The sequence below is a fragment of the Lineus longissimus genome, chromosome 8 (genome assembly GCF_910592395.1).
Source record: "Lineus longissimus chromosome 8, tnLinLong1.2, whole genome shotgun sequence".
NCBI classification, from domain to species: Eukaryota; Metazoa; Nemertea; class Pilidiophora; order Heteronemertea; family Lineidae; genus Lineus; species Lineus longissimus.
In genome coordinates, this window is record NC_088315.1 from 18,216,742 (window position 1) to 18,244,738 (window position 27,997).

Genomic DNA, 27,997 nt, shown 5'->3' on the forward strand with positions numbered 1-27,997 from the left:
CGAGATTGACTTTTATTTCAGGAATTGAATAGTCGACAGCACAGTCACATACAAAAACAAAAGATTTCGTTTCCAGTAGCTAATAATTTTATTCCCAGTATAAAAACCAAAGTTTTTTGTAGACTTTCTTTACTCCACAGATTGCCATACTTTTCAGCACATCAATTTACATCACAATGATATTGGTGTACATGTAACTCTTTTTCCAACAATAAATTATTACTGTCATGATCATGTTTAGACACATAAACAAATTCATCAGCATCTACCCATGTAGGCCTACATGAAAATAGGGAAATATTAGATATTGATATTTTGCAAAGGGCTACGTGGAGAAGGTAAGAATGATTAAAAACGTTATACCAAGGCCAACCAACTTGCATAATATGACTGGCTTGCATCATCAAGTAGTTTGCCTCTTGCCCAAGGATACATAGAAGTCAGTCAGGCCTCCAGAGCCACATACAATCAGAGGAATATTCCAATTGATCTGGGGCACCAATGAAGCCAGCACTTTGGAAATCACGTCATGTGAAACTGGCCACAAAAGTATTAATAGTATGTTCATATCAACCTTGACAAATATAAATTTCATTAACAAGTTATGTATATTTCAGTAGAGTAAATGATTATCTTACTTCCAATTTCGTTTGGCCAGACCAGTTATCATTGCAGGTTATAAACTGGAAAATATGAATATCAGCATGCTTGGTGTTTGCCATATTTTGGTAAGGACCATATTTAGAAACTCCATACCATAGATTAAACAAATCAAACATTCAAATGAATTGGTCTGATGTTAGATGAAGGACAGAAACATTCCCTGATTTTTCAGTTTGCCAGTCAACAAGTTTATCAGATTCTTTTGTAAAAATCAGAGATTGAGTTGAATATTTTCCAATTTAACAACAATTTAACTGGCCTGGCCAAATGATGATTTTCCCCATTCCCAAACAAAAAATCCTAGCCGAACTTCCTGCAGCATTGATCAAAGACCCCAGTGTCAAACTGAGACAACAGGGTCGAAAAACGTGGCAACAGTGTCCCTTTAATAGGCTGGTGGCTTGCCAGGGTCTAAAGCCGGGGTAATAGCCGCTAGACTGGCACAAATATTGGTCAGATTCTCTCGCCAAGTGATGAAATTATCGCGTAGAAGTTGCCACTGCTGCTTTTGAAATGTGCGGTGCGTTGTCGAGCTGATGACAATCCTTTTCTCGCGCTGTTCGATTTTACAACGAACTGCTTTTGTCCTGACCACTGAAAAGAGAGAGGAGGAATGGTTGAGAATAACAGTCAGCACTGGTTACTTGTTTGCAATTTGAATAAGGACCAATAAGGACCTATGGAGGAAAGCTCAAGAAGAAGCATTGGAGATAGAAATACAACGTCGGCACTGGGGTCGGGTGGACATTCGCTAAGGAGACCGTCATCCAGCATCACCCGACACGGTCTGACGTGGGACACACTGGGGAAGGATAAGAGGGGAAGATCAAAGGACAAGTCGAGTTTTTCCTTATCTTTTGGCACCGAGTCTGACGCCTGACAATCCCTACACTGGCACTCGGACCACTACAAGTATTCACAGACTCACCGTCAATGAAAATGCCTCCAGGAGCCAACTTCATCTCATATCTGTACGTGCCAACTCACTCCCACTCTCACTCATTCACAGACTTACCATCAATGATGAACGCCTCCACCTCATTCAGAGCCAACTTCATCTCATATCTGTACGTGCCAACTCACTCCCACTCTCACTCATTCACAGACTTACCATCAATGATGAATGCCTCCACCTCATTTGGGGCCAACTTCATCTCATATCTGTACATGCCAACTCACTCCCACTCTCACTCATTCACAGACTTACCATCAATGATGAATGCCTCCACCTCATTCGGGGCCAACTTCATCTCATATCTGTACGTGCCAACTCACTTCCACTCTAACTCATTCACAGACTTACCATCAATGATGAATGCCTCCACCTCATTTGGGGCCAACTTCATCTCATATCTGTACGTGTCAACTCACCCCCACTCTAACTCATTCACAGACTTACCATCAATGATGAATGCCTCCACCTTATTCAGAGCCAACTTCATCTCATATCTGTACATGCCAACTCACTCCCACTCTAACTCATTCACAGACTTACCATCAATGATGAATGCCTCCACCTCATTCGGAGCCAACTTCATCTCATATCTGTACGTGTCAACTCACCCCCACTCTAACTCATTCACAGACTTACCATCAATGATGAATGCCTCCACCTCATTCGGAGCCAACTTCATCTCATATCTGTACGTGTCAACTCACCCCCACTCTAACTCATTCACAGACTTACCATCAATGATGAATGCCTCCACCTTATTCAGAGCCACCTTCATCTCATATCTGTACGTGCCAACTCACTCCCACTCTCACTCATTCACAGACTTACCATCAATGATGAACGCCTCCACCTCATTCAGAGCCAACTTCATCTCATATCTGTACGTGCCAACTCACTCCCACTCTCACTCATTCACAGACTTACCATCAATGATGAATGCCTCCACCTCATTTGGGGCCAACTTCATCTCATATCTGTACATGCCAACTCACTCCCACTCTCACTCATTCACAGACTTACCATCAATGATGAATGCCTCCACCTCATTCGGGGCCAACTTCATCTCATATCTGTACGTGCCAACTCACTTCCACTCTAACTCATTCACAGACTTACCATCAATGATGAATGCCTCCACCTCATTTGGGGCCAACTTCATCTCATATCTGTACGTGTCAACTCACCCCCACTCTAACTCATTCACAGACTTACCATCAATGATGAATGCCTCCACCTTATTCAGAGCCAACTTCATCTCATATCTGTACATGCCAACTCACTCCCACTCTAACTCATTCACAGACTTACCATCAATGATGAATGCCTCCACCTCATTCGGAGCCAACTTCATCTCATATCTGTACGTGTCAACTCACCCCCACTCTAACTCATTCACAGACTTACCATCAATGATGAATGCCTCCACCTCATTCGGAGCCAACTTCATCTCATATCTGTACGTGTCAACTCACCCCCACTCTAACTCATTCACAGACTTACCATCAATGATGAATGCCTCCACCTTATTCAGAGCCACCTTCATCTCATATCTGTACGTGCCAACTCACTCCCACTCTAACTCATTCACAGACTTACCATCAATGATGAATGCCTCCACCTCATTTGGAGCCAACTTCATCTCATATCTGTACGTGTCAACTCACTCCCACTCTAACTCATTCACAGACTTACCATCAATGATGAATGCCTCCACCTCATTTGGGGCCAACTTCATCTCATATCTGTACGTGCCAACTCACCCCCACTCTAACTCATTCACAGACTTACCATCAATGATGAATGCCTCCACCTCATTCGGGGCCAACTTCATCTCATATCTGTACGTGTCAACTCACTCCCACTCTAACTCATTCACAGACTTACCATCAATGATGAATGCCTCCACCTCATTTGGGGCCAACTTCATCTCATATCTGTACGTGCCAACTCACCCCCACTCTAACTCATTCACAGCCTTACCATCAATGATGAATGCCTCCACCTCATTTGGGGCCAACTTCATCTCCTATCTGTACGTGCCAACTCACTCCCACTCTCACTCATTCACAGACTTACCATCAATGATGAATGCCTCCACCTCATTCGGAGCCAACTTCATCTCATATCTGTACGTGCCAACTCACTCCCACTCTCACTCATTCACAGCCTTACCATCAATGATGAATGCCTCCACCTCATTTGGGGCCAACTTCATCTCATATCTGTACGTGCCAACTCACTCCCACTCTCACTCATTCACAGCCTTACCATCAATGATGAATGCCTCCACCTCATTTGGGGCCAACTTCATCTCCTATCTGTACGTGCCAACTCACTCCCAGTCCCACTCTAACTCATTCACAGACTTACCATCAATGATGAATGCCTCCACCTCATTTGGGGCCAACTTCATCTCATATCTGTACGTGTCAACTCACTCCCACTCTAACTCATTCACAGACTTACCATCAATGATGAATGCCTCCACCTCATTTGGAGCCAACTTCATCTCCTTCTGAATGGTCTCAAAGTCGATTTCTTTCTTATTTTCTGCCATCTGCATGAATGTCAGCAGCCGCATCTTCTGCATGTTATCATCGTGAGATAAACCTGAAGGAAAATTGACATCGATTATAAATTGTGACAGTAAGCCATGAGCCAAATCGAAAAAGCTGCCATTCATAAAACAATTCCGGGGGCAAAGTAAAAATGCTCTCATGATGAATTAGGTAAGAATATCATATACAGTGGAACCTCCCTTAGGTGACACCTCTCTATTAAGGACAACCTCTCTAATAATGACACTAGTTTCGGCCCCAAACAGGTTCTTTCCATTCAATTTGACCTCTCTAATCAGGACACCTCCCTATTAGACAGCACTTTTAAGTCCAGAGGGTGTCCTTAATAGAGAGGTTCCACTGTAATCATGAAGTTCACATAATAACTGTAGCAGGTAAATCTGACATACTGACTTTAATCATGAGAATGGCTAATACTTATAAAAGACTAGTAAATGCTTTTACTTTAAACTTTATGTACATTTACACAGCCATCTCTGTAGAGAACTGTAGTAAAAGCATGTACTAGTCTTTATAAATATTAGCCTATGTCTTATGCTGAGAGCAGTTACTTTAGTTCATCATTTTAATCCTAGGTGGCCGAACCTGTTTCCTTCAGTCCTGCCACCTATCTGGTTACGCACATGCACATAAATAAGCATAAATGCGCATGCACGACCGGATAATTTTGTTCCAATTTCTACCAATCTTGCTGCTGATTCAACGTCCTCAAAGGAGAATACCTGACAGAATAAAACGTGTGCTTACCTAGTGTGTTAACGTAGTCCGTGTTGCTATTGTAGAACTTCATATAGCCGTCTAAGTTACCGGATACAAATATTGTCAGCAGCTGAAAACAAAAAATAAACAAATTTACAAAACTTCTTCTGCATTCAGATTTTTGAGATCCATGAATGAATTGCTGGAGTTGGCCCGTTTTTACTAACAAAGTTGGCTGTCCTAATCGCAACGGCCTTGTGGTTAAGCCGTCCGAATGGAACTTTGAAAGTTAGAGCCCCATGGGTACCTCTTTCCAATGCAGCCATTTGGCTGGCAAAGCTTTAGGGTAGAAATTACTTTTGCCAGGCACCTGGCATCAGAGATAGGGTGTTTTGAAGTAGAGAGTCCCAAAAGAAAAATCTGGCCAGCCATATCATTAGCTGTGATACATGTACTATAATAACAAACTTTACTTTTTCAAACAAGTTCCTAAACTTTTTTATTCTGCCAGAAGAGGGGATTTTGGTCAAGGTAGATCGAAGTACTTAGACCATGTAAGTATTTAGACAAACTTAAAGACAACTACACTATTGCTTTACTACTTACATCATGAATAAGTTCTCCTTCTAAAAACTTGACCGGTTTCAAAGTGAGTAAATGGTCGAGTAGGAAAGTGCTTGGGTCTCCTAAACAGGTCACAATGCATCTGTAACAGAAACAAATAATAAATTCTCATTAGACCACGGCACAATTTTACGCTAGTAGGCTCTTTTCTCTTCTCTTACACAGGTATGGAAACTTGATATTTGTTGGCACTGGCTAGATCACTGATTTTTTGCTAACGCTCAATCAGCAGAGGGCAATTTGGGAAAATATTGGCTTTCAAATGACTATTCCATTTCCAATCGGATTTTGTGTCCATTTGATACAATACATGCAGGAATAAGTTGATATGACTTAGAACAGGATAGAAATGTTTATGTATTATATCAATAATGGATTAATCCATTATTGATTTTATCCATACACTGTCTGTCTCTTAGACAGGCCTTATGGGCCCAAAATATTTGTGGCTTATAAAGAGGGTGTCTTGCTTAGAGAGGTGTCCACTAAGAGAGTTTCTAGAGTACTCGTAACAAGAAAACTATTTCCGGTGAACTTTCTGATACATACTTATGCGCATCATCTCTGGCCTGCGAAGCATTTTCTTCAGTGTATGTTCCTAAGAGTTCTATCATCACTTTGGTGGACTGTTCGCTGAAAAGACAAGGTTAGGTAATTCAGGAGGTGATGTAGCTATTATAACATGTCTTTCAAACACACTATTTGGGACACACCTTGCTTTCTTCAATTGTGGCTTATTTTATCAGGATTTCATTTGAATTGTGCCATGGTTTTCGTCCACATTTATGCTCCACCCTCGTGATTTCTTTGGTGAGACAATCAAGCCTGAAAGTGAGGTATCAAGGGACATGTCACTCTCGAGGGGGAAATTTTCCCCACCATTTTGTGCAGCATTTTTTCATTTTCTCACCTCTGTTTTGCAGCTACAAATGCATCATAAAGTGCCCTCAGTAAAGTCTGGTATTTCTGACTGCTGATCTCCCACTGACCAATCCAAGTTTTCAACTGAAAAAGAGGAGGAAATTAATTCACAGGCTCTACACTGAGTAGGGTGCAGGGTTTCCGCCAGGATTAAATTTAAGGGGAGCAAAAAAAATTTTTTTTTCTAAAATTGTTTTTTCTTAAAAAGGGTATATGACCCCTCCCGAGACGTTTTTCGGCCCTAAAACCGCTACAATTGGCTCCCAAATGCTCTTATTATGCATATCAAATCATGAAAATTACTCATTTGACAGTAAAACAAACTTTAGTGCTCAAAATTAAGGGGGGGGGGAATATCCCCCTTGAAATATTTTTGGGGGGGATGAATCCCCCATCCCCCCTCTAGCGGAAACCCTGAGGGTGGGTCTGGATTCCCCCCGCATAGCAGCATAAGCTTTATAAAGGCAAATCATACTAATGTCTAAGATATGTCGACGCATACCTGTCTTAGATCTGTAGTGATATAGTCTATACACTGCACCTGGCCGGCCAATCGGACCAAATGATAGTACACCAGATACCGATGGGACGATCGCTCATCCAAACCATGGAAAAGATGGTTCAGCCTGAAATTGAAAATGAAACATTGACATTAGAGATACACAATGGAACCTCACTTAGTGGACACTCCTCTAATAAGGACAACATTTCTAATAAGGACAACCTCTCTATTAAGGACACTAGATTTGGTCCCAAATTGGTAATTTTCAATTTATTTCACCTCTCTAATCAGGACACCTCTCTATCAAGGACAACACTTGTCAGTCCCGAGGGTGTCCTTAATAGAGGGGCTCTACTGTAATTTACTGATAGTTAAATAATTTGGTCCAAAAATGAATCGTGGTCCGACGTTGCCTCTTGAGGGACCCGAAGTTCACTCCACTGGACATTTCTATTTTAACAGCAACAAACAAACAAGTAGTGAGATTTCACTAAGTTGGTTGAGAAATTGTCAACCTTCCAGTGCACTGGTGCCAGTATCAACAGAAAGTAAGTTTGTAGATCTACTAGTGACTTGTGAGTTCATACAGACTATGCAGTGGTCAATGTAACTTCTTGAATATCAAGGCCACTGCCCAACCTTGGGCAAACGACAAAGCATGGAGGGGGAGTTCAAGAGTTTACAATGACAGCTGCATTATAATAAATTTATAAACACTTCACTATTTTTCCGCACCCTTTGTGAAATTTTGAATGCAAAGATGGCAAACTTGAGCGACAAACCATCACTTCTCTCAAAATCGGCTGAGAAAGAAGACAACTCATACTTACAATCGTATCCTAACAGTGGCCCTTTTGTCCCCAGGCGGCGCTTTCGCAACTTTTTCACAAAATGACACGACGACATTCTCACTTTTTTCTTGAGGCACAATCAGGATTAGCGAGATGATACTGTTGAAGACACACTCAAGGTGGTCTGGAATTGAAAAGCAGAAATTGAAATTCATCGGCTTTGAAACATGCGTGTCTGTGTGTAGAATTTTTGATGAGCCTCACAGCCTCGTGGACTGGCCACGAGTGAATTGGTATGAGCCAATAGGGGGCACTTCTAACTAGTACTCATGCATTGCATCACATGCACTACTGGGAATTGCCCAATCTGGAATCTGGAGTTACACCTTGTAACACTGCTGGCCACCACGCAATTAAAGGATCTGAAATCAATCCCGGGCAGAACCAAAGATTGTTCTGGATAAAGTATGTTCTCATATATTTACCATTATCGGCGGACTCCTTCCAACAAATATTTGCCGCTTCTATGACGTGGAGAAGATCAGTCACCAAGCCTCGTTCTGAGTTCTCCTCCGATATTTCTGCGCCAAGGGATTTTAGAAAGCTTCTCAGCTCAAGAATCTGAAGGGAAATACACAAAAATGTAACTTACAATATGTTGATAAAAGAGCCATCTAGATTTGAAGTAAACTTTCAATAATATTCTAAATGAAGACACTATAGGCCCCTAGTATTAGTAATTGATAAACTAGGCCGGACAGGAACTTGGGTCTACTCTTGGAGGATGCGACACTGACACCGACGGCGACCGACAGGGCTCAGATAAAAAAATCTAACACAATTTCCATTTGAAAAAAGTTGTACTTAGTTTTATAACTGCCCTTACTTGCAATAATATGTTCGACGAAGGCAAAAAAAGGCGAAAAATACGAACTTGGCGTTTCAAAACTAAGCCCCCTGTACATTTACATATGCGCCCAGTACATTTTACACTACGGCTATCATCCATTTTGAGTTTTCAGAAAAATGCCGGTGGCACTTCAAAAGCGTCTACAGAGGAATCTACGAGAACCGTGTCCTTCATGTTTGATTTGTGGATTACGTGTACATAGGTGAACATATTCAACATCTTGTTTTTCTAAATTACCTGCTCAACTTCGCCTGCATCGATAAAAGCTGGAACACTCATGTCGAAATTTTCGCAAACATGTGTACCTAAACGAAAGCGAGGCTGATAGTCGCGCTTCAATCGACATTCGAATCAACTAATATCGATCTTTCTTTTGAACTTTGAATAAATGCCTTTTTTCCACATGAAATAAAAAATATTTTTTAAAGATGCATATGTCAATATTCAATTTATCTATCTCAATCTACTAGACAATTTCGAACATCAGTTGTCATTGTTCAGGCGACTTTAATCGTAAAAAGAAGTCTGTATCAGAAAAGCTAGTATAAGGACTAGGCCTACCGATATGAAAATACGTCATCAGTCATCAGTCACCAGCTGGTCACAAGCTGGTCATGTTTTCAAATTCAAATTCAAATTCAAAATAAGTTTATTTACCGTAAATCATGTAATGATACATAATGAATAGGCGGGTCCATAGAGGACATGCGTTTATTTTCAATATAATAGAAAAATCTTCTTTTTACAATGCGTTTTTTTCTCTCGAATTACAACCGCCGTCGGATTTATTTCTCACCGCCGAAAAAATAATTTCCACCGCCGGGTAAAAAATAATAATTCCCACCACCGCGGTGGAAATTAATATGAGGAAGGCTCAGGCCTTGATAGGGAGCTCTTCGTTAATAGGGCTGGTGAGCGAGAAGACTCGGGTGGTGGTGGTGGGGGTGGTGGTGGTGGTGGTGGGGGGGGGGGGGGGCGGGGGGGGATATAGTTAGGATGATGCCATCATGGCAGTTGACCGAAGAAGCAGTTGGCTAGCACACAATGTCAATGACCGAAGAAGCAGTTGGCTAGCACACAATGTCAATGATGGCGAGTAGTTGGTGGTTGGGAGAGGGGGTATATAGTTAGGATGATGCCATCATGGCAGTTGAACCAATAGACGCTGTCGCAGTATAGAAAATAGGTGGGGAGAATGTGGGAAACTAAACACAACAGGAGAAGGATAGGTATTTTTGCCCGGAGATAAGCATAATGATCCCAAGACCCAAGTGTACGATTTGAATTCAAAAAGACCTTAGCCGACCCCCTGAATAGTTTGAGGTCTCACTAGCCAGTGGTGATCAGGTGTTAAGGTTGTCTCATGCATTGTGCTACATCCGTCTATGCATGACTGTATGTCTAGACGATGTTGAAACTTGGTCAGATGTATTCTACAAGAGACAAGCTATTCAGAAATGTATAGGTTTGTGTGAGAGTAAGGTACTGCCAAGTCTACAGCCGCTGGAACAGGGGTATGCATGAAATGACATCGCGTCATTTTTGGAGGCAGGTAGGCCTGGCCTCCGCACCGGCTAGTGACACCTGATGTCAGCGCGCGTTTGAGTTAGTGCGCATGCGCTTTCTGAAAATAGAAATGGCTTGTGTTGTGGAGGAGTGGTTTGAGGTTTCAAGGTAGGATTTTGTCATGGAAACGGAGAAATAGACATTGAGACCAATGTACTTTCAAGATTATTGCATCATAAATGGAACCAGACCGTCGACATCTTGCCACACCCCATGATATTGACGAAATCGTCGTCGAAACGGGCAGCCCCGGACCGATCATGTTGGTGCGCATGCGTACTACGGAAAATGTAGCAGACGGAAAATCTTTTGCGGAATTTTGCCAGTTCAAAGCACGATTTCTTCGCGGAAAGAGAAAAATAATCTCTGGCAGCGATGCAGATTGTTGTTTAATGCATTTCGATTCGCCCCAGGGTATCGTCACACTTTGATTCGGCCCTGTTTTGACGAAATCTTCAACCGAACAGCGGCTTCTCTGCGTAAACATCGTAGCGTCCCGCTGAATTGTTTGGAAAAAGAAAATCTCTCCCCAGGTAAATTGCTGTGCATTAGCGAATACGATTCACGTGCAAAAATGTCACCTGGGTGCAGAGGTTTTCTGGTTCCGGTCAACCGGGTCAAGGTTTTTTCGTTGACGGTATACACACACACATTCGACCCTTAACCATAAAGCTCGCTCAAGAGCTCCCTAATATGTAAAGTCAAGGACTTAGTGAGCCCCCCTTTAGGTCGGGGGAGCTCCCCCGAACCCCCCTACGAGCATATGTTAAGTGCAAGCTCTAACAACTACAGCTGTTACAATGGGGGGGACACCCCCAAACCCCCCTCCGTCGACATAGGTTTTTACCAGTGTGTTGGGGGGAAGCTCCCCCAAACCCCCCCCCCCGGTGGACAGTCAACTAGCCCTTCTGTGTCATACTGCTGGGGGGGGGGGCGATGGATGTCATGATATTATCCAGTGCAATGGGGAGCCCCCCAACCCCCCCCCCCCCCCCGGTGAACAGTCAACTAGCCCTTCCAATTCCATGTCATTTACCGCTGGGGGGGGGATGGATGTCATCTGTACTGCGCGAGTTTTGATTGAATTCCGCAAATAAACAGCACTTTTGTACAGGATTTAAGCTGTTAAGGCGGACATGCAAATGAAATTCTTTGATCTGTCCTGAAGTATGTGTCGGGGGAATAAATCCCCTCCGAACCCCCCTAAAATTGTTGGGATTATTAGGCCACGGCCGAGGTGGAAATGGTTCCGCTGGTGTATATATTGAAGAAAAAAAAGTCAATAACAATAATTTTTTCTCGCTAATTTGCACCCGCAGTGGGCAGTCAAGTGCATGTTAGATGGCACGAAAAGCGTATTTGCATTATTTGGATCATATTGTATTGTTGATTTAGTGTGATTTTCGAGAAAACACTGAAGAAACACGTCTTGGCAACAGTTACCAGGCGAGCGCGCGCGTGTGTGGAATAAACTAATTGTCACGTGACCTCTACAAAATTGAAATAAAACGTCGGCATTTTCATCATCATCATCATCATCATTAATTTTCAGCTGTTTAACCAAAAGTTGATTTTTAGCCGTTGCTTTCCTATCTTACGTATATTCGTGCGTGCGGGCGCCATAATCTATTTAAAATATTTTTTTGTATTATTATTTTTTTACTGTGCGTTTGCCAAAAGTCTCATACATTACTGTATATCAATACGAAGTTCATTTTTTAACGACTTACTATGTACACACCAAAGTTCTAACCGAACATCCCCTCTTCGTTTCTATTTCTCCAATGTTTGTCTAGGCGGGACTTGAACGCCTCCAAAGAGCAAGCACCCACAACGTTTTCTGGTAGGCTATTCCAGTCAGCCGCCACCCTCACAAAGAATGAGTACTTTCTTAGATTTGTATTGGCCCTTGTTCTTACTAGCCTCCTTGAGTGGCCTCTAGTCTGGTGGTGGCGATCAGCCTGGCACACATAACCCTCTAGTAATGGGGATTGTTTTTCAAAAAGGTTGTAAAGCACTATTAAGTCCCCCCTCCTCCTACGATGCGCAAGACTAAATAGGTCTAGCTCGAGCAACCTCTCCTTATATGTTTTTCCAGACCGACCCATGATCATTTTTGTGAAACGTCTGGACCTTCTCCAGATTGTTGATATCCTTTACTTTATAGGGATTCCATACTGGTGATGCATACTCTATATTTTTGTGAGTAATGCGTGATTTAGACGTCAGTTTTTCTAATTAGAATATAAATAAATGTTTCCTGATTTTTTTAGGCATGTGTCGGGGGGAAAGGCCCCCCGAACCTCCCTAAAATTGAAATTAATTCTTGAAAATTGAAAATCGGCCAATGGGCGCGCGACCCACCGACCCACTGGAGTGACGCACAGACACATGAAACTACCCCGCATATTTATCAGCGCCATTTTTTGACCAAAAATTTTTGTTTCAAGCTATACATTGAATTTCTAATGGAAATACACTAATTCCTTCACGCATGTATCTTAAGAGCCCCCCTAAGAAGGGGGGCTTAACAATAATTTCTTCTCGCTAATTTGCACGCGCAGTGGGCAGTCAAGTGCATGTTAGATGGCACGAAAAGCGTATTTGCATTATTTGGATCATATTGTATTGTTGATTTAGTGTGATTTCGAGAAAACACTGAAGAAACATGTCTTGGCAACAGTTACCAGGCGAGCGCGCGCGTGTGGAATAAACTATATGTCACGTGACCTCGGCAAAATTGAAATAAAACGTCGGCATTTTTGTGAGTAATGCGTGATTTAGGCGGCAGTTTTTCTAATTAGAATAAAAATAAATGTTTCCTGATTTTTTCAGGTATGTGTCGGGGGGAAAGGCCCCCCGAACCCCCCTAAAATTGAAATTAATTCTTGAAAATTGAAAATCAGCCAATGGGCGCGCGACCCACCGACCCACTGGAGTGACGCACAGACACATAAAAACTACCCCGCAGATTTTTTGACCAAACATTTTTGTTTCAAGCTCTACATTGAATTTCTAATGGAAATGCACTAATTCTTTCACGCATGTATCTTAAGAGCCCCCCTAAGAAGGGGGGCTTAATATCCACCGCGGTGGAAATTAATATCCACCGCGGTGGAAATAATATCCACCCGGTGTCAATAACGAATTAGCTCCCGCGGTGGATATTATTTCCACCGCGGTCGATATTAATTTCCACCGCGGTCGATATTAATTTTTTCGGCGGTGAGAAATAAATCCGCGGCGGTTGTAATTCGAGAGAAAAAAAACGCATTGTAAAAAGAAAATTTTTCTATTATATTGAAAATAAACGCATGTCCTCTATGGGCCACCGTAGAAGTCAAATAAACTTGTGCAGGTGCGAAAACTACACTATTGTGCAGACAAACACATGAAGTAGAACATAATGCAAAATGGATACTTTAAAAAAATTTTTTTTAATAAATATTAAAATTTTAAAACCTAAAATTCATGCGTGGCCTTATATTCATGCGTGGCCTTATATTTATGCGTGGCCTTATACGATATGACTAGTCAAGTGACATAGTGATAACAAAGGTGAACACGTATTCAATGGGTTCACCATTCAATGCTCTGTAGACTGTATCATATATATGTTGGTTATTGCAGAAGGAATTGCACATTAATAAATACTAGGCCTACTATACCAGACGTGAATACTGGGACAAGGTAAGGTAAAGACAGGTTGTTGATACCATATGGGCAACGAGTTTACAAACCCTGTTCACTACCCAAAAAAGGTCATCGGTTGACTAAAGAAGTGCCACTGTTCAACAGATTTAAATATTAAGTTTTTCACTAGTCTATTTTCTTTTTAGATGAAGGGCGAGAAAGGATTTGTATTCAAGAACTGGGCACAGACATATTCGTGTATGCCCGAGTTGTTGTTTAGGCCAGAAACCGACGAAGATATCAGAGAGGTAAGCAAATAAAACCCACAGCCTTTTTAAAATCCCCCAAATCTACAATTTCCTCTGGCAACAGGAGTCCACTTCAACATAAAGCAAAAATATACAGGTTATCCTTGCCTAACGTCTTCTATACCTTCTTGTAGAACTGAAGATGTACCATACATTTAATTAGGTCCACAAAGGGATATCATCAGGAGTGGGTGTGAATACTTGAATATTTGTAGTAAACTCCGCCCTCTAGGCCTAGTCTTGCTCGGTCACGTATGATTATTCAAGAACCACTATTATGTACCCCATCAGGCCTCGTTGCAATGTCACCCAAATACATTATAGGCAAGGATAACCTGTATATGCTCACCTTTATTAGCTCACCTGTCGTCGTCCGTCGTCGTCGTCGTCGTCGTCGTCGTCGTCCGTCGTTAACTTTTGACAAAATCGTGGCACGTTTCTTAACCGCTTGACCCAGAAAGTTCATACTTGGTGTGTGGGTACCCCTAGGCAAGACCTTCCTTCAGAATGAAAATCAGCGCAATTTGACTGCTGGTCTGCCATATAGGGGGTGCTCTTTGAAAACCTATTTTTGTCATTTTGAAGCTTATGGTTAAAGCTAGAGCGATGAAAATTTTATGGTGGGTGTATCTAACAAAGGTACATCACATATCACACGGGTTTTTGATTTGACCTTCATTTCAAGGTCACAGAGGTCGAACTCTAAAATTTCTTTGATCATGGCACGTTTTTTTACTATTGGTCATAGACTCTCTAAATTTGATATGTAGACACCTATTGGACATCTCTACATGTTGACACAGATTTAGGTCAGTGTGACCTACTATTCAGGTATAAGTAGGTCAAGGTTAAAAAAGCCCATTTTCTTTATTCCAGCAGATTGAAGTTTGAAATGAAGTTTTAGAGGTTGGCCTGATATAGAGGTTTCGATATTAAATAGATTAATTTCGTTCCATATCACTAGGTGGCGATATTGTGCAAAAATGTCAGTTGGCACATTGCCAGCAGTTTTGAATTTCGCGGTTCGAGGGAATCCGTCGGGGTATCCCAGATGCGCAGTAATGTACTGCGCCACTAGATCTGCATACTACAAGTATGGAAGACAGCCATTTTATGAATTTGAAGCGAGACGAAGAAGGAATTAAATCACCTTAAATCAATGCTAAAACTTAATCATCCGCTCTTCGGATGAGGTCGTATGTGTTGATTACATTCTTGTGATTGGTTTGAGATTATTAGTTTGTCCTCATTGCCGGTCGTTTTAGAAAATTTTGACTGTGATTGGAAGGTAAAATGAGAAACTTGTCACACTGTTCTTCGGCTTGGAATGGGGATAGTCAATGCGAGATTAGCGTCAAGCCGGGACCTTTCGTTACAATGTGGGCTTTTAAACACAAGTTAATGGTTTATAATCACCCAGACGCTACTCATTAGGTAAACCTCTACTAAAAACACTTGCTTTAATTTTTGTAAACATGTCACGAGTGCTTAAAAAGAACCATTTTTGTGATCGTTTTTCGTCGCTGTAGAAATGTACACAGTCAGAGTCAGTCAGTGTGTCAACACAACAACGGTGTTAGTATACACATGAATCCATGATACACGGAGACACGAATGTAAACATTTGCCTGTTGGGTCGGAAGGAGTTCACCGTTACCGATCACTGCCCCAAGAAAGGTCATCTGAGCTGGTTGACTTAAGTAGATGATGATAATGATGAAAGTGTAGCGCAGCTGTCATCAGTGCTTTTATAGTTAGGCCTAGGCTAGTATAGTCGGATTCATAAGTAAATGTCATTGACTGCCCTTTTGGGTCGCTGTGCAAAAACTATTGGGCCGATTTCTTCAAAGTTTGGTTTTTCTTGAATCTAATTTCGGGACCCAACACAATTTCCAGGTTAGAGATTTGCAAATTATAAAGAAAAAAATTGTCAACTTTGGAGCCCTTTGGCCATTTTGGGGGAATCTGGAGGGCCCTTTTTTTTATGGATAGTTCTAAATGAAACTTGGCAGCTTTAAAGATACACACGAAAAAAATTTACCTGAAGATTTCAGCAAAATGCATCCAGAAATAAGCAGTACAGAGGAGAAAATGTCAAAATCAATACACTACGTCAATGTACACCAATACATACCAAAAAAATTATTTCGTAACCATGGTTACTGAAATATGAAAATCCTCTTGGGTCCCGAAATTAGATTCAGGAAAAAACAAACTTTGAAGAAATCGGCCCAGTAGTTTTTGCGCAGCGGCCCAAAAGGGCAGTGACATTTACTTATGAATCCGACTATAGGGCTGTCTTGTAACTATGTTATTGTCTCAAAAATGAATACAAACTGCTACCTAGTTACTCAGTACATCATATTCTATACTGTGCATTCCTTGCTTCAATTGTTCTTGTATCATATTTTTCAACATTTCTCTCTAATCGCAAGCCGAGGATAAATACTCCTTTCAAGATAGCGTATTCACACAAAATTCCACAGGTACATCCCATTCATTTGAAATTTCGGCCAATGACAGCAGGTTTTACAAAATGTAAATGCGCTGTTAATTTTCAATAGTCACTGAATAGCTAAGACACATGTAAACCCGTCTTCATTGGCCAGAAAACATCTCTCAGCTTCTCCCACAAATAACGATTCACTTATTCCAACGTCAGTAACATGTGCACGCGGAAAACAATACGACTAACTCCACTTTTTCAAGACAAACCACACCATCCCACAACTATTGCTTGATTAACCCCTAACAATGACAAGTTCTTCCTCATACTCTCCCTTCATATCGACAGGTGAGCACAATGGCCCTGGCCATTTCATATTTTTACCTAAAGGTAATTTAAACTGATCAATTTTAAAAAGATTTATTTCTTGCCTTTTTTCTCTTCATTTTCCTTATTATTGCCTTTTTCGATATTAAAAAAAAGATCTTCAATGGTTTCTGTTTATTGCCTTTTTCTCCAGATTTTGCCTTATTGCCTTTTCACTTCTAGAACTTACAATTGCCTTTTTCTCCAGATTTTTCCTTATTGCCTTTTCACTTCTAGTTATAATTGCCTTTTCTCCAGATTTTGCCTTATTGCCTTTTCAGTTCTAGAACTTATAATTGCCTTTTTTCTCCAGATATTGCCTTATTGCCTTTTCAGTTCTAGTTATAATTGCCTTTTCTCCAGATTTTGCCTTATTGCCTTTTCAGTTCTAGAACTTATAATTGCCTTTTTTCTCCAGATATTGCCTTATTGCCTTTTCAGTTCTAGAACTTATAATTGCCTTTTTTCTCCAGATATTGCCTTATTGCCTTTTCAGTTCTAGAACTTATAATTTTTTTCCCGATCATTTCTCTGTGTGTTTTTGTTTTTTTTACAGTTAAAAAACATCTTTTTTGATCAAGATTTATTCTTGTGTTCATTGCCTTTTTTTCCAGATTTTGGATCTTGCACGAGAGAAGAAAAAAACGGTCAAAGTCGTTGGTGAAGGTCACTCCCCATCTGATATTGTATGTACAGATGATTACTTGATAAGTATGAAGAAGTTCAACAGATTGGTTGATGTAAGTGATTCTAAATATTTTTATCACTCATACAGTAGAACCTCTCTATTAAGGACACCCTCGTGACTGACAAGTGCTGTGCGTAATAAAGAGGTGTCCTGATTAGAGAGGTTGAATTGAATGGAAACAACCAATTTGGGATGAAAACTAGTGTCCTAAGTAAAACGGATGTTCTTGATATTGAGTTATTGTGCATACAAATTCGCTGAAACTTTGTATTTTAAAAAATACCAACTTTGTATTTAAAAAAATACCAAGTTTCAGCAAATTCGCATGCATAATAACTTCCCCACAGCTTGACTGCATTGCATTTCTATTTTCCTGGACCACCAGTAATTACGAACGGTATACCCCTTTAAGTTTAAATGATTACCTTCCAGGTGAACCATGAGAAGAATCAGGTAACAGTTGAAGCTGGAATAACTATGAATGATCTCAACAAGCTACTCAAGGACAACGGAATGGGATTTAGCGTGTAAGTGTGCTGAGGGTCAAACTATAGTGGAACCTCCCTTAGTGGACGCCTCTCTATTGAGACACCTTTCATTAAAGACAATGCATTTTGTTCCATATTGGTAATTTCCAGTTTAGTACCTCTGTGATCAGAACACCTCTCTATTAAGGACAGCATTTTTCAGTCCAAAGGTGTCCGTAATAGAGAGGTCCTTCTGTACTTAGAGTTAGGTCTACACAGGGAAAACCCCTCACTTGGCTGGTTATCAGATGGGCTCACAGATTTATCATTGGAATGGCATCATTGGCATCTTAAGGGTAAAACAGAAGTATACATCCAAATTCAATAGTTGTGGTGCAATCAAACTCTGGATTTCTATTTGGCAGATTGGCTGTTGGGGGGGGGGTCATTTTGTTTAAAAAATAGGTATTGGCTGCAGGAAGCTCTGGTCTAGGAGAAGCTATTGCAAAAAACCTTATGCAGCTCTCTAAATTTTTGGGGGTGGTGCAGGTTTGGCCCTCGGGAGAAGATATGGAATTACTGTGTATATGCCGGCCATGAATGTGTTAAAGGGCTGCTATAGGCTATAGGCTAAGCATTTTTGCCCATTTTTCCAGTCTTGGGGCCATTTCGGGAATCAGTGTTGGTGGAATGATATCAACAGGAACTCATGGCACTGGCAAGAATTACGGATGCTCTTCCACTCATGTAAGTACAGTAACAGTACAGGACAATGAGTTAGGCATTTTTCAAAAGTGGTTATTCGTCAACACAATTAGATAACATGCATCGAAGTGAAGGCCACGGGGATTCCCTGCTGGTTCCCATCCTAGCATAACCAGTGGGTTTCAATATACGTTGCCTGTCGATATTCTAAACCCGTTGTGAAATCCATACCCTCCAGATGGATTGTTGCAGTAGAAAAAAGTGCCCAATCAGAGCATCGCTTGCATCCGAGTCTCAGAATTTGATCATAGATGGCTTTAAAAGCTTTTTTGTCTTGGACGACAGATTTTTAAATTTTTTCTACCACAATCACGGTCAAAAATACATTTTTTGGTGACTTCTGGGGGGAGCATTTCCCCTTTGACCCCCCTCTCTGGTAGCTTCACCCCATATACACAGTTTAGACAGAAATTGTAATTTGGAATCTGCTCAGTGAGAACATAAACCCTGAAAAGATCTGAAATACTCTTTCCTCCAGGTTGTGGACTTGGAACTCATGACTGCCAACGGTGACATCATCAAGTGCTCCAGGCAGGAGAAGCCAGAGACATTCCTTTGCGCTTGCTGCAGTCTCGGGAGCCTTGGGGTGATTCTTCGGGTCACACTCCAGTGTGAACCCGCGTTCAACCTGCTGAGCAAAGTCTACCCTGCAGAACTGGATGACGTAAGTAAAGTTACACTCTTAAAGGGGGACTATAGGCAGGAGCAGAGGGGCTAATTGGACCGTCTTCAGGTGACTTATATACACTGTAAGGGCCCTAGGTCATGTTAGATCCAGCACTAAATATATTCCTCGTACAAGCGTGAATCATTTCGACTTACAGTGAGATGTGAGAGACCCCTATTGGCAACTTTGTGTAACTTTATCTTGCCTGCCTAGCTGCTGCCTATATTGTCCCTTTAAAGGGGTACTCCGTTCGTAATTACTGGTTGTCCAGGAAAAAAGAAATACACAGACGTGCTAATTGGCCAATTGGTTATTGGCGTGCAACGAATGCACGAATTGCGCGTCAATGATGCAAAGCCGGTGGGATGTCAATTGTGATCAGGACTGTATGATCAACAAGCCTGTCATGAAAATGTGTTTAAAGGTATGCGGTATTCTCAATTCCTATTTTACTTTATCATTTCAGATTTTGGAGCATCTTGATGTGCACTTGTCATCCTCTGACCACTTCAGATTTCAATACTATCCGTACACCGGGAAGGTAGAGGTTTTCCATGACAGTCGCACGGACAAGGTAACTTGCTTGATGGTGACAGGTCAATGGGGTTTTGCAGTGGTGTGGGGTTGGCGGGTAAGGGGGGTTGGGTGGCTGGCTCAAAAACTAAACATTGAGTTGCGAGATGAGGTGTAAAGGGGTACGCTGTTTGTAATTACTTGTGATCCAGTTAAATAGAAATGCACTAATACACAATGCTGTATTGCAGTTAATTTGAATACAAATTTGTTGAAACTTGGTATTCATAGTATTTGTATATCAGTCTACACAACGGCAATGTTGAAATTTATATTTTGTACGTATTTCCGCAATCGGACATTTTTACATTCAATTCCAAATTCAAAATTTTTAACGAACGGTGTAGGCCTTTAAGTAGGACATTATAGCTCTCTAAGCAATATTGGGTGTGTCAATCTAATGAAACAGATGAAACCCAAGACCCCAGGGGAAGCCTATGGTGTCAAGAGTGTCACTCACTGTATCAGATATCTGACCGGGAATCGAACCTGGGACCACAGAGGTGACTGGCGCTGATGTTTTCACTACACCACTTTGAAAAACGGTCGTTATTAATATTTAGATCCGGGGTACTGTCAGTTTCATTTTACCATAGTTACCTGATGCAAAAATGCCCATTAGAGATAGTTGAAGTAGATAAGTTGCTTTTACTCAGAGATTTAGCTTCTCCATCATAACTTTTTCAATCTCTGTTTTGACGATCATTTCGCTCCTTTCTTTTAAGCCTATCGAGAAGAAAAAGACAAGTTGGTTTTGGGACACCCTGTGTGGCTTCCACTTGTTCCAGCTGCTGTATTGGATCAGGTATGTTGTTGTTTTTAATTCTTCTTCTTCTTCTTCTTCTTCTTCTTCTTCTTCTTCTGCCTTTGCAATTATTGAGGAGCACGCTAGACGGTCAGTCTGTTTTTGGAAAGGAAGTCAGCCGTTCGAGAGAGTTCCACCACAGAGCCCCAGAGCTCCAACTCCACATTCATATTTAGCTGATTCTCATAGGCCTATTCTGTGAAGATTTTTTTTTAGTCAGCAGTGTCCTGTGCGTAGACAATATAGCTTGTCACCTGTTGCTTCCTGTCAATGGCGGATCAGTGGCAGAGTCGTCAGAGCGCCGGGCTTTTCAGGACGTTATAGGTTCGATACTCAGATGGATCAGCACTGTTTCATCTTTGTGTCCTTGGGTAAGCCACTTAACCCAACTTACTTCACTCCACCCAGGAGTAAATGGGTACCAGGCTTGCCTGGGAAGTTAACCTGTGATAGACCAGCATCCTAGCCAGGGGGAGTAGTACTCCTAGACGCTTAGACCAGCATCCTATCCAAGGGGAGTAATACTCCTAGACGCTTAGACCAGCATCCTATCCAGGGGGAGTAATACTCCTAGACGCTTAGACCAGCATCCTAGCCAGGGGGAGTAGTACTCCTAGACGCTTAGACCAGCATCCTATCCAGGGGGAGTAATACTCCTAGACGCTTAGACCAGCATCCTATCCAGGGGGAGTAATACTCCTATTCGCTTATACCAGCATCCTATCCAGGGGGAGTAATACTCCTAGACGCTTAGACCAGCATCCTATCCAGGGGGAGTAATACTCCCAGTCGCTTAGACCAGCATCCTAGCCAGGGGGAGTAATACTCCCAGTCGCTTAGGCCAGCATCCTATCCAGGGGGAGTAATACTCCTAGACGCTTAGACCAGCATCCTATCCAGGGGGAGTAATGCTCCTAGTCGCTTAGACCAGCATCCCATCCAGGGGGAATAATACTCCCAGTCGCTTAGACCAGCATCCTAGCCAGGGGGAGTAATACTCCCAGTCGCTTAGACCAGCATCCTATCCAGGGGGAGTAATACTCCCAGTCGCTTAGACCAGCATCTTATCCAGGGGGAGTAATGCTCCTAGTCGCTTAGACCAGCATCCTAGCCAGGGGGAGTAATACTCCTAGTCGCTTAGACCAGCATCCTATCCAGGGGGAGTAATGCTCCTAGTCGCTTAGACCAGCATCCTATCCAGGGGGAGTAATGCTCCTAGTCGCTTAGACCAGCATCCTATCCAGGGGGAGTAATACTCCTAGTCGCTTAGACCAGCATTCTATCCAGGGGGAGTAATACTCCTAGACGCTTAGACCAGCATCCTATCCAGGGGGAGTAATACTCCTAGTCGCTTAGACCAGCATCCTATCCAGGGGGAGTAATACTCCTAGACGCTTAGACCAGCATCCTATCCAGGGGGAGTAATACTCCTAGACGCTTAGACCAGCATCCTATCCAGGGGGAGTAATACTCCTAGACGCTTAGACCAGCATCCTATCCAGGGGGAGTAATACTCCTAGACGCTTAGACCAGCATCCTATCCAGGGGGAGTAATACTCCTAGTCGCTTAGACCAGCATCCTACCCAGGGAGAGTAATGCTCCTAGTCACTTAATGCTTCGAAAACCGGGATTAGCTCTGGCCGGAAATTGCTTAAAGGCCTACGCCATTTGTTAAAAATTTTGAATTTGTAATTGAATTTAAAAATGTCCTATTGCAAAAATACATACTAGATATAAATTTCAACATTGCCGTTGTGTAGACTGATATACAAATACTATGAATACCAAGTTTCAACAAATTTGTATTCACAATAACTGCACTACGGCATTGTGTATTAGTGCATTTCTATTTAACTGGACCACAAGTAATTACAAACAGCGTTCCCCTTTAACTCTTTACTTCTTTTGCAGTTCTTTCATACCGTTCCTGGTCAAATACGTTAATCACTTCATCTTTTGGCTGCTGCATTCTAAACAAGAGGTATATGTGGATTGGGCTCCCTCCGTTTTCAATTTTAATTGCCTCTTTGAACAATTTGTGAATGAATGGAGTATACCTAGGTAAGATTTTGATGTAGCCTTGTTTGGCATGTATTTCATACGGCAGTTTCAGGACATTTATCATCCAGAGGAAATCAGGGGTTAATGTTCGCTTCCCCGGCCCTGCACACAAACCCCTGAGATATTTGCCCTCATTTGGTGAAGTGCTGACACAAAAGTGGGTGAGCCCAATCAGAGCATCGCTTGCATTTGAGTCTAGGAACTAAACGATATCCTAACTCATATTTTCACTGTTTGTTTTATCATGCAGACAGTCTCCTCCGAGGTGCGCACTGCAACTTCGATTCTAAGATTTCTGAACGTGATTTCATTCATACAAATCATGAGAGTTACAGAACTGGAACCGAGGTTGACAGTTAAATCTCTATGCTGACTTCAAAAAGTGATGAACGTCTGTACCGAACACCAAATGACGGCTAATGTCTCAGGGGTTTGTGTGCAGGGCCGGGGAAGCGAATGCTAACCCCTGATTTCCTTAGGATGGTTATTTTGTGTGTAAGATGAGTACTGAGTTGTCTAAAATGTACCAGCATCCACCTCTCAGTCGGTGGCCATCTTGGATTCGACTTAGAGGAAATGATAGGTCATCATCTGCCAGCACTTTACCATGGTGAATTGGGACGAAGATATATTTCACCATGGTGAGCACGGTAAAATCTTATTCACCATGGTGAGCATGGTAAATGCTGAATAAATGAGCTCAACATGGCGAATTCAGCTTTTACCGTGGTGAATCCGAGATCTTTTTGACAAGGGTTTTGCTAATTTAAACATGGTCATTCCAGGGAGAACACGGCACTAGTTTTGAAAGAACTTCAAGCTTGGATCATCAATAACGACTACCCTGCTCACATTCCCATTGAGGTCCGCTTCGTGAAGGGCGATGACATCTACTTGAGTCCAGCTTCCGGTCGCGATGTTACATATATCAACATCATCTGTTTCAAGTAAGGCCACGTGTTTTTTATTTCTTGGTTTACGGGACCGACCGACTTGCTTTTTTTGGATTTTGGAAAAAAAATAAAATCTGAAAATCATCGATTTTTTATTTTATTTTCTGCCCGACCCATCATAATTGGATAAAATTATGAGAAATAAAATGAAATCCACTGTATAGAGCAGTGTGATAAGCAATGTTTGTGCACTTTCACAACTTATCAGCCATCTAGCTGAGGGAAATAGCCCCGACTTAGACATTGCGCCTTGTTCTGAAAAAAAGTGAACGTTGATTCCAGCAGTATTTGGGTAATTTTATTTCTTCCGATCATACATAGCTATTTGGGTTATTTTTATTTTTAATTTCATTTCGACCACCCGACCATACATTTTTAAAAGCTCTTCCCGTAAACCAAGAAATAAAAAACATGTGGCCTAAGGAAGTAACGGTTCCTCTACATCTTAATAGGATCAATAGAAGGGCTTGGTGCACTTAGGCCGTAGTCACTTTTGAAAAAAAAAGAGCTGCTGACTGGCGCAGATAGACTGTGTCACCATCTATCATAAAAACTGTGCATTAATGGTGTTCTTATGTCCTCTGTGCTCAAAGACCTTCAACTACTCTCTTACTGTCCACTAGGAGATATAATTGTACCACTCTACCTTACTACCCACTAGGAGATATAATTGTACCACTCTATCTTACTACCCACTAGGAGATATAATTGTACCACTCTATCTTACTACCCACTAGGAGATATAATTGTACCACTCTACCTTACAACCCACTAGGAGATATAATTGTACCACTCTACCTTACTACCCACTAGGAGATATAATTGTACCACTCTATCTTACTACCCACTAGGAGCTATAATTTTACCACTCTACCTTACTGCCCCTTTACCTTACTGCTCACTAGGAGCTATAATTGTACCACTTTACCTTTACTGTCCACTAGGAGCTATAATTGTACCACTCTACTTTACTGCCCACTAGGAGATATAATTGTATCACTCTACCTTACTACCCACTAGGAGATATAATTTTACCACTCTACCTTACTGCCCACTAGGAGATATAATTGTACCACTCTACTTTACTGCCCACTAGGAGGTAACAATTTTAATCAGGTACAATAATACCGGTATATCTCGTCATGCTGAAAACGTTGATCATTTCAGGCCCTTTGGTAAATTCGTCCCCCATGATGAATACTGGCGGGCGTACCAGAAGATAGCCGCTGAAAATGGCGGGAGACCACACTGGGCAAAGGTAAGTGATGCTACTCATCAAAGACACCCGGGTTTTGCTGCCCTTATGATGGGACAGCCTAAAAACTCTGCCACTATCGACGCGTCCTCCGTCCATATGAATACTGCACCAGAACCACCCCGTGGAATCAGCTGCACCCTCTTCGAGCATCTCCAACCTCTCCGAGCCATGGCCAACCACCTCTCCGAGAAAATTCAGCTACCAACTGAAGACCATCTCTCAACGAGGCCCTCGCATGGACCGAACAGCGAAATGATAGCTTTCTCATTGTGACGAGGCTATGCCAGGACCACTAAGGAGTGAGGTTAAGGTTTTCAAACTGATGTTGCATTTCTGGTTCCGCCATTTTACAGCTGTTACAGTTGCGCGTAAGGGAGAAAAATCGCAGAATACATTCGAATATTAACAGCTCGAACACTGAAACCAGAGTTGCAACATTGTGTGTCCTGGCATAGCCTCGCCACAGTGAGGAAGCTGTGAGTTGGATGAACGGTCCATGCGAGGACTTTGTTTACAGTCCGAGGCTGGATTTACTCGGCGAGGTGGTTGGCCATGACTCGGAGAGGTGGGAGATGTTCGGAGGAGGTGCAGCTGATTACACAGGGTGAGAATGCCTTTGATGCTGCAGCCAGCTTATGCAAGAAACTTGATCACTTCTCGAATGTGAAGTACTTTGAGCGACTGAAACCAGTTGGATTTAGCGCTCTTTGTGTCTCATAATTATTCATGTTTCTAACTGTTTCTTGAGAAGATAAACTGATTCTGAAATTATGGATTATCGAAAATATGAATCTGATCAAGGATTTGTTTTTTTCTTGATTTCAGGCCCATGGACTAACTGGCAGTGAGCTGAAGACGAAATACCCTAAGTGGGATGCGTTTTGTCAAGTTCGGGAAAGTTTAGACCCTGCTGGCATGTTCTTGAATGAAAACCTCAAGCGGACATTCAATTGATATGCAGCAGAACCTCTCTATTAAGGACATCCTCGGGACCGACAAGTACTGTCCATTATAGAGAGGTGTCCTGATTAGACAGGTCAAATTGAGTGGAACAACCAATTTGGGACAAAAATAGTGTCTTTAAAAGAAAGGGTGTCCTTATTAGAGAGGTGCCCGCTATGGATGATTCCACTCTATTGAACTATGATATTGACTAATGGACTATGAAAATTGGCTTGCAAAACCCACCCGCCACTGACAATGCAATGGCACATGTAAAAGGATTCCGTGTTTTGTCAGTAGGGGGGGTTGTACCAGTCTCGGGGGCTATGGAGGGCATATTTTCAAGTGACTGTGGCTTGACATGACTGAAGGGCAGAGACATGTATTCATCCATGACCGGAAGTGTGGCACAGTCACATAGAGCTTATCAAAATGTCAAGTTGTGGTAAATACATGGCTGGGATGGACCAAAGTGGAATTAATTCTCAATCTGTGGTTGATTCTTAATCTACAGAGTCAGGCCATCACAGAAATATGCTTTTTGATAATATATTTAAGAAAATGTGGTCTCACTGGTCAGTTTAGAACTTGTACTTTTGACAGGGCCATATCAATGCGCCAGTGACGTTTTGATGGATATGGTGTACGGAAATCTCTTTTTCTGAGGCAATCGGTATTGGAATGTTTTTAAACTTTATTATGCTATTGGCAAAGGGTTCTTCTTGACACATATAAAATTTTGTGCAGATTGATTGGTCCAATGAGTACTTTTTTTACCAAAACTTATGCACAACAATGTACACGTAATGTACACAGGTTTTAATAGAGGACTCTGGCCTTAAGCAGGGTGTACACTAGTAAAATAATAGCAACATTTTACCAACAATTTTGCAACAAGCCCTTCAAGGCCCTGTGTACACTAGTAAGAAAATAGCAACAAATTAGCAACATTTTTACAACATGTTGGTAAATTGTTGCAAACTTTTTTGTGGGAACAAAAGGCCTGTGTACACTAGTAAAATATTAGCAACATTTTTACAACATTTCCAGTTGCAACAAATGTTGCAAAAATGTTGCGTAGTGTGTACAGAGCATTAAGAGATAAAGAAGCCTCTAAGTATTGATGTAGTACGTTGTAACAATGCCTTAAATTTGTTGGCATCAAATTGGAGGTTGTGACATTGTCCCTGCCCTGGATGGTCTGTCCGAGGACAGATTGTGACAAATGTCACAACCGACAGGTATCATTAGCATTTATAAGCCCAACCTCCGTGCCATATTTAGATCACATCTGTATGTAGTATCAGCCAATCATTGCACGCTTGTATTAACCCCATGTTCTTTACATTTATGGTGATAATAAATCGGGAGTTATTTTGGTTGTAGCACTGCAAACATCGTTCTGTTGGCCATTCTTCCTAGCAGTGCCCCTGAACTCTCCCATGATTCTTTTAAGTCCACATAACAAATCTCGTTATCAGAATAGGACGTTGTGACAATGTCTTATCTGGTCAGTATCTGAGTTGAGGTTGTGATTCTGTCCCGGCCCTGGCAACGTTGTCCCAGGACAGATTGTGACAAATCCAACATCCCAAGATTGAAGGACCCTACAACCTGTTAAATCTATTTTGGATTCGCAAGGATCGTCTAATCCTCCCTGTACTCATCATCATCATCATCATCATCATGTCCTGCAGCCATGCGGCCATTGGGGTGACACAAGCTATTAACGAAGCAACACTTCACGGTTCTGTCCTCGGCGAGGCGGATTAGGTCTTTCTTCCAATCCAGTGCATCACGTCCAAATTCTATTCGGACGGCCGCGTCGACGGTAACCCTCAGCTGTGCCATGCA

General features: G+C 41.9%; 2 protein-coding genes across 4 annotated transcripts; one reads left to right on the plus strand and one right to left on the minus strand.

Annotated features, from left to right (window-relative positions):
* Positions 1-271: 271 nt before the first annotated feature.
* On the minus strand, positions 272-8,964 carry LOC135492217 (eukaryotic translation initiation factor 3 subunit M-like). Its single transcript, XM_064778512.1, has 10 exons — positions 8,882-8,964; positions 8,220-8,355; positions 7,774-7,918; positions 6,944-7,067; positions 6,431-6,525; positions 6,070-6,153; positions 5,503-5,602; positions 4,945-5,026; positions 4,085-4,228; positions 272-1,257 (listed from the first exon to the last, which is right to left on the minus strand). Exons 1-10 carry the CDS (start codon positions 8,921-8,923, stop codon positions 1,049-1,051), a joined length of 1,161 nt encoding a protein of 386 aa, XP_064634582.1. The 5' UTR covers positions 8,924-8,964; the 3' UTR covers positions 272-1,048.
* A 1,318-nt stretch (positions 8,965-10,282) lies between these two features.
* On the plus strand, positions 10,283-27,532 carry LOC135492190 (L-gulonolactone oxidase-like). Of its 3 annotated transcripts, none has more exons than XM_064778469.1 (12): positions 10,283-10,318; positions 14,050-14,151; positions 17,578-17,703; positions 18,084-18,178; positions 18,775-18,865; positions 19,362-19,547; positions 20,017-20,124; positions 20,849-20,928; positions 22,841-22,990; positions 23,776-23,937; positions 25,111-25,201; positions 26,027-27,532. In XM_064778469.1, exons 2-12 carry the CDS (start codon positions 14,050-14,052, stop codon positions 26,153-26,155), a joined length of 1,320 nt encoding a protein of 439 aa, XP_064634539.1. In that variant the 5' UTR covers positions 10,283-10,318; the 3' UTR covers positions 26,156-27,532. The 3 variants fall into 3 exon arrangements, with proteins under 3 accessions (XP_064634539.1, XP_064634538.1, XP_064634540.1); XM_064778468.1 differs by lacking the exon at positions 10,283-10,318 and adding an exon at positions 13,797-13,900; XM_064778470.1 differs by lacking the exons at positions 10,283-10,318; positions 14,050-14,151 and adding an exon at positions 15,310-15,585.
* Positions 27,533-27,997: the final 465 nt, after the last annotated feature.

Excerpts from the sequence above, each read along its gene's own strand:
- LOC135492190 (XM_064778469.1), top strand. The coding sequence starts at position 14,050 with ATGAAGGGCGAGAAAGGATTTGTATTCAAGAACTGGGCACAGACATAT. Across the intron at positions 18,179-18,774 it reads AACGGAATGGGATTTAGCGT|TCTTGGGGCCATTTCGGGAA; the intron begins GTAAGTGTGCTG and ends CCATTTTTCCAG. Across the intron at positions 25,202-26,026 it reads GGAGACCACACTGGGCAAAG|GCCCATGGACTAACTGGCAG; the intron begins GTAAGTGATGCT and ends TCTTGATTTCAG.
- LOC135492217 (XM_064778512.1), bottom strand. The coding sequence starts at position 8,923 with ATGAGTGTTCCAGCTTTTATCGATGCAGGCGAAGTTGAGCAG. Across the intron at positions 7,068-7,773 it reads GCCACTGTTAGGATACGATT|GCTGAACCATCTTTTCCATG; the intron begins GTAAGTATGAGT and ends TTTCAATTTCAG. Across the intron at positions 1,258-4,084 it reads GGAGGCATTCATCATTGATG|TGGTCAGGACAAAAGCAGTT; the intron begins GTAAGTCTGTGA and ends CTCTCTTTTCAG.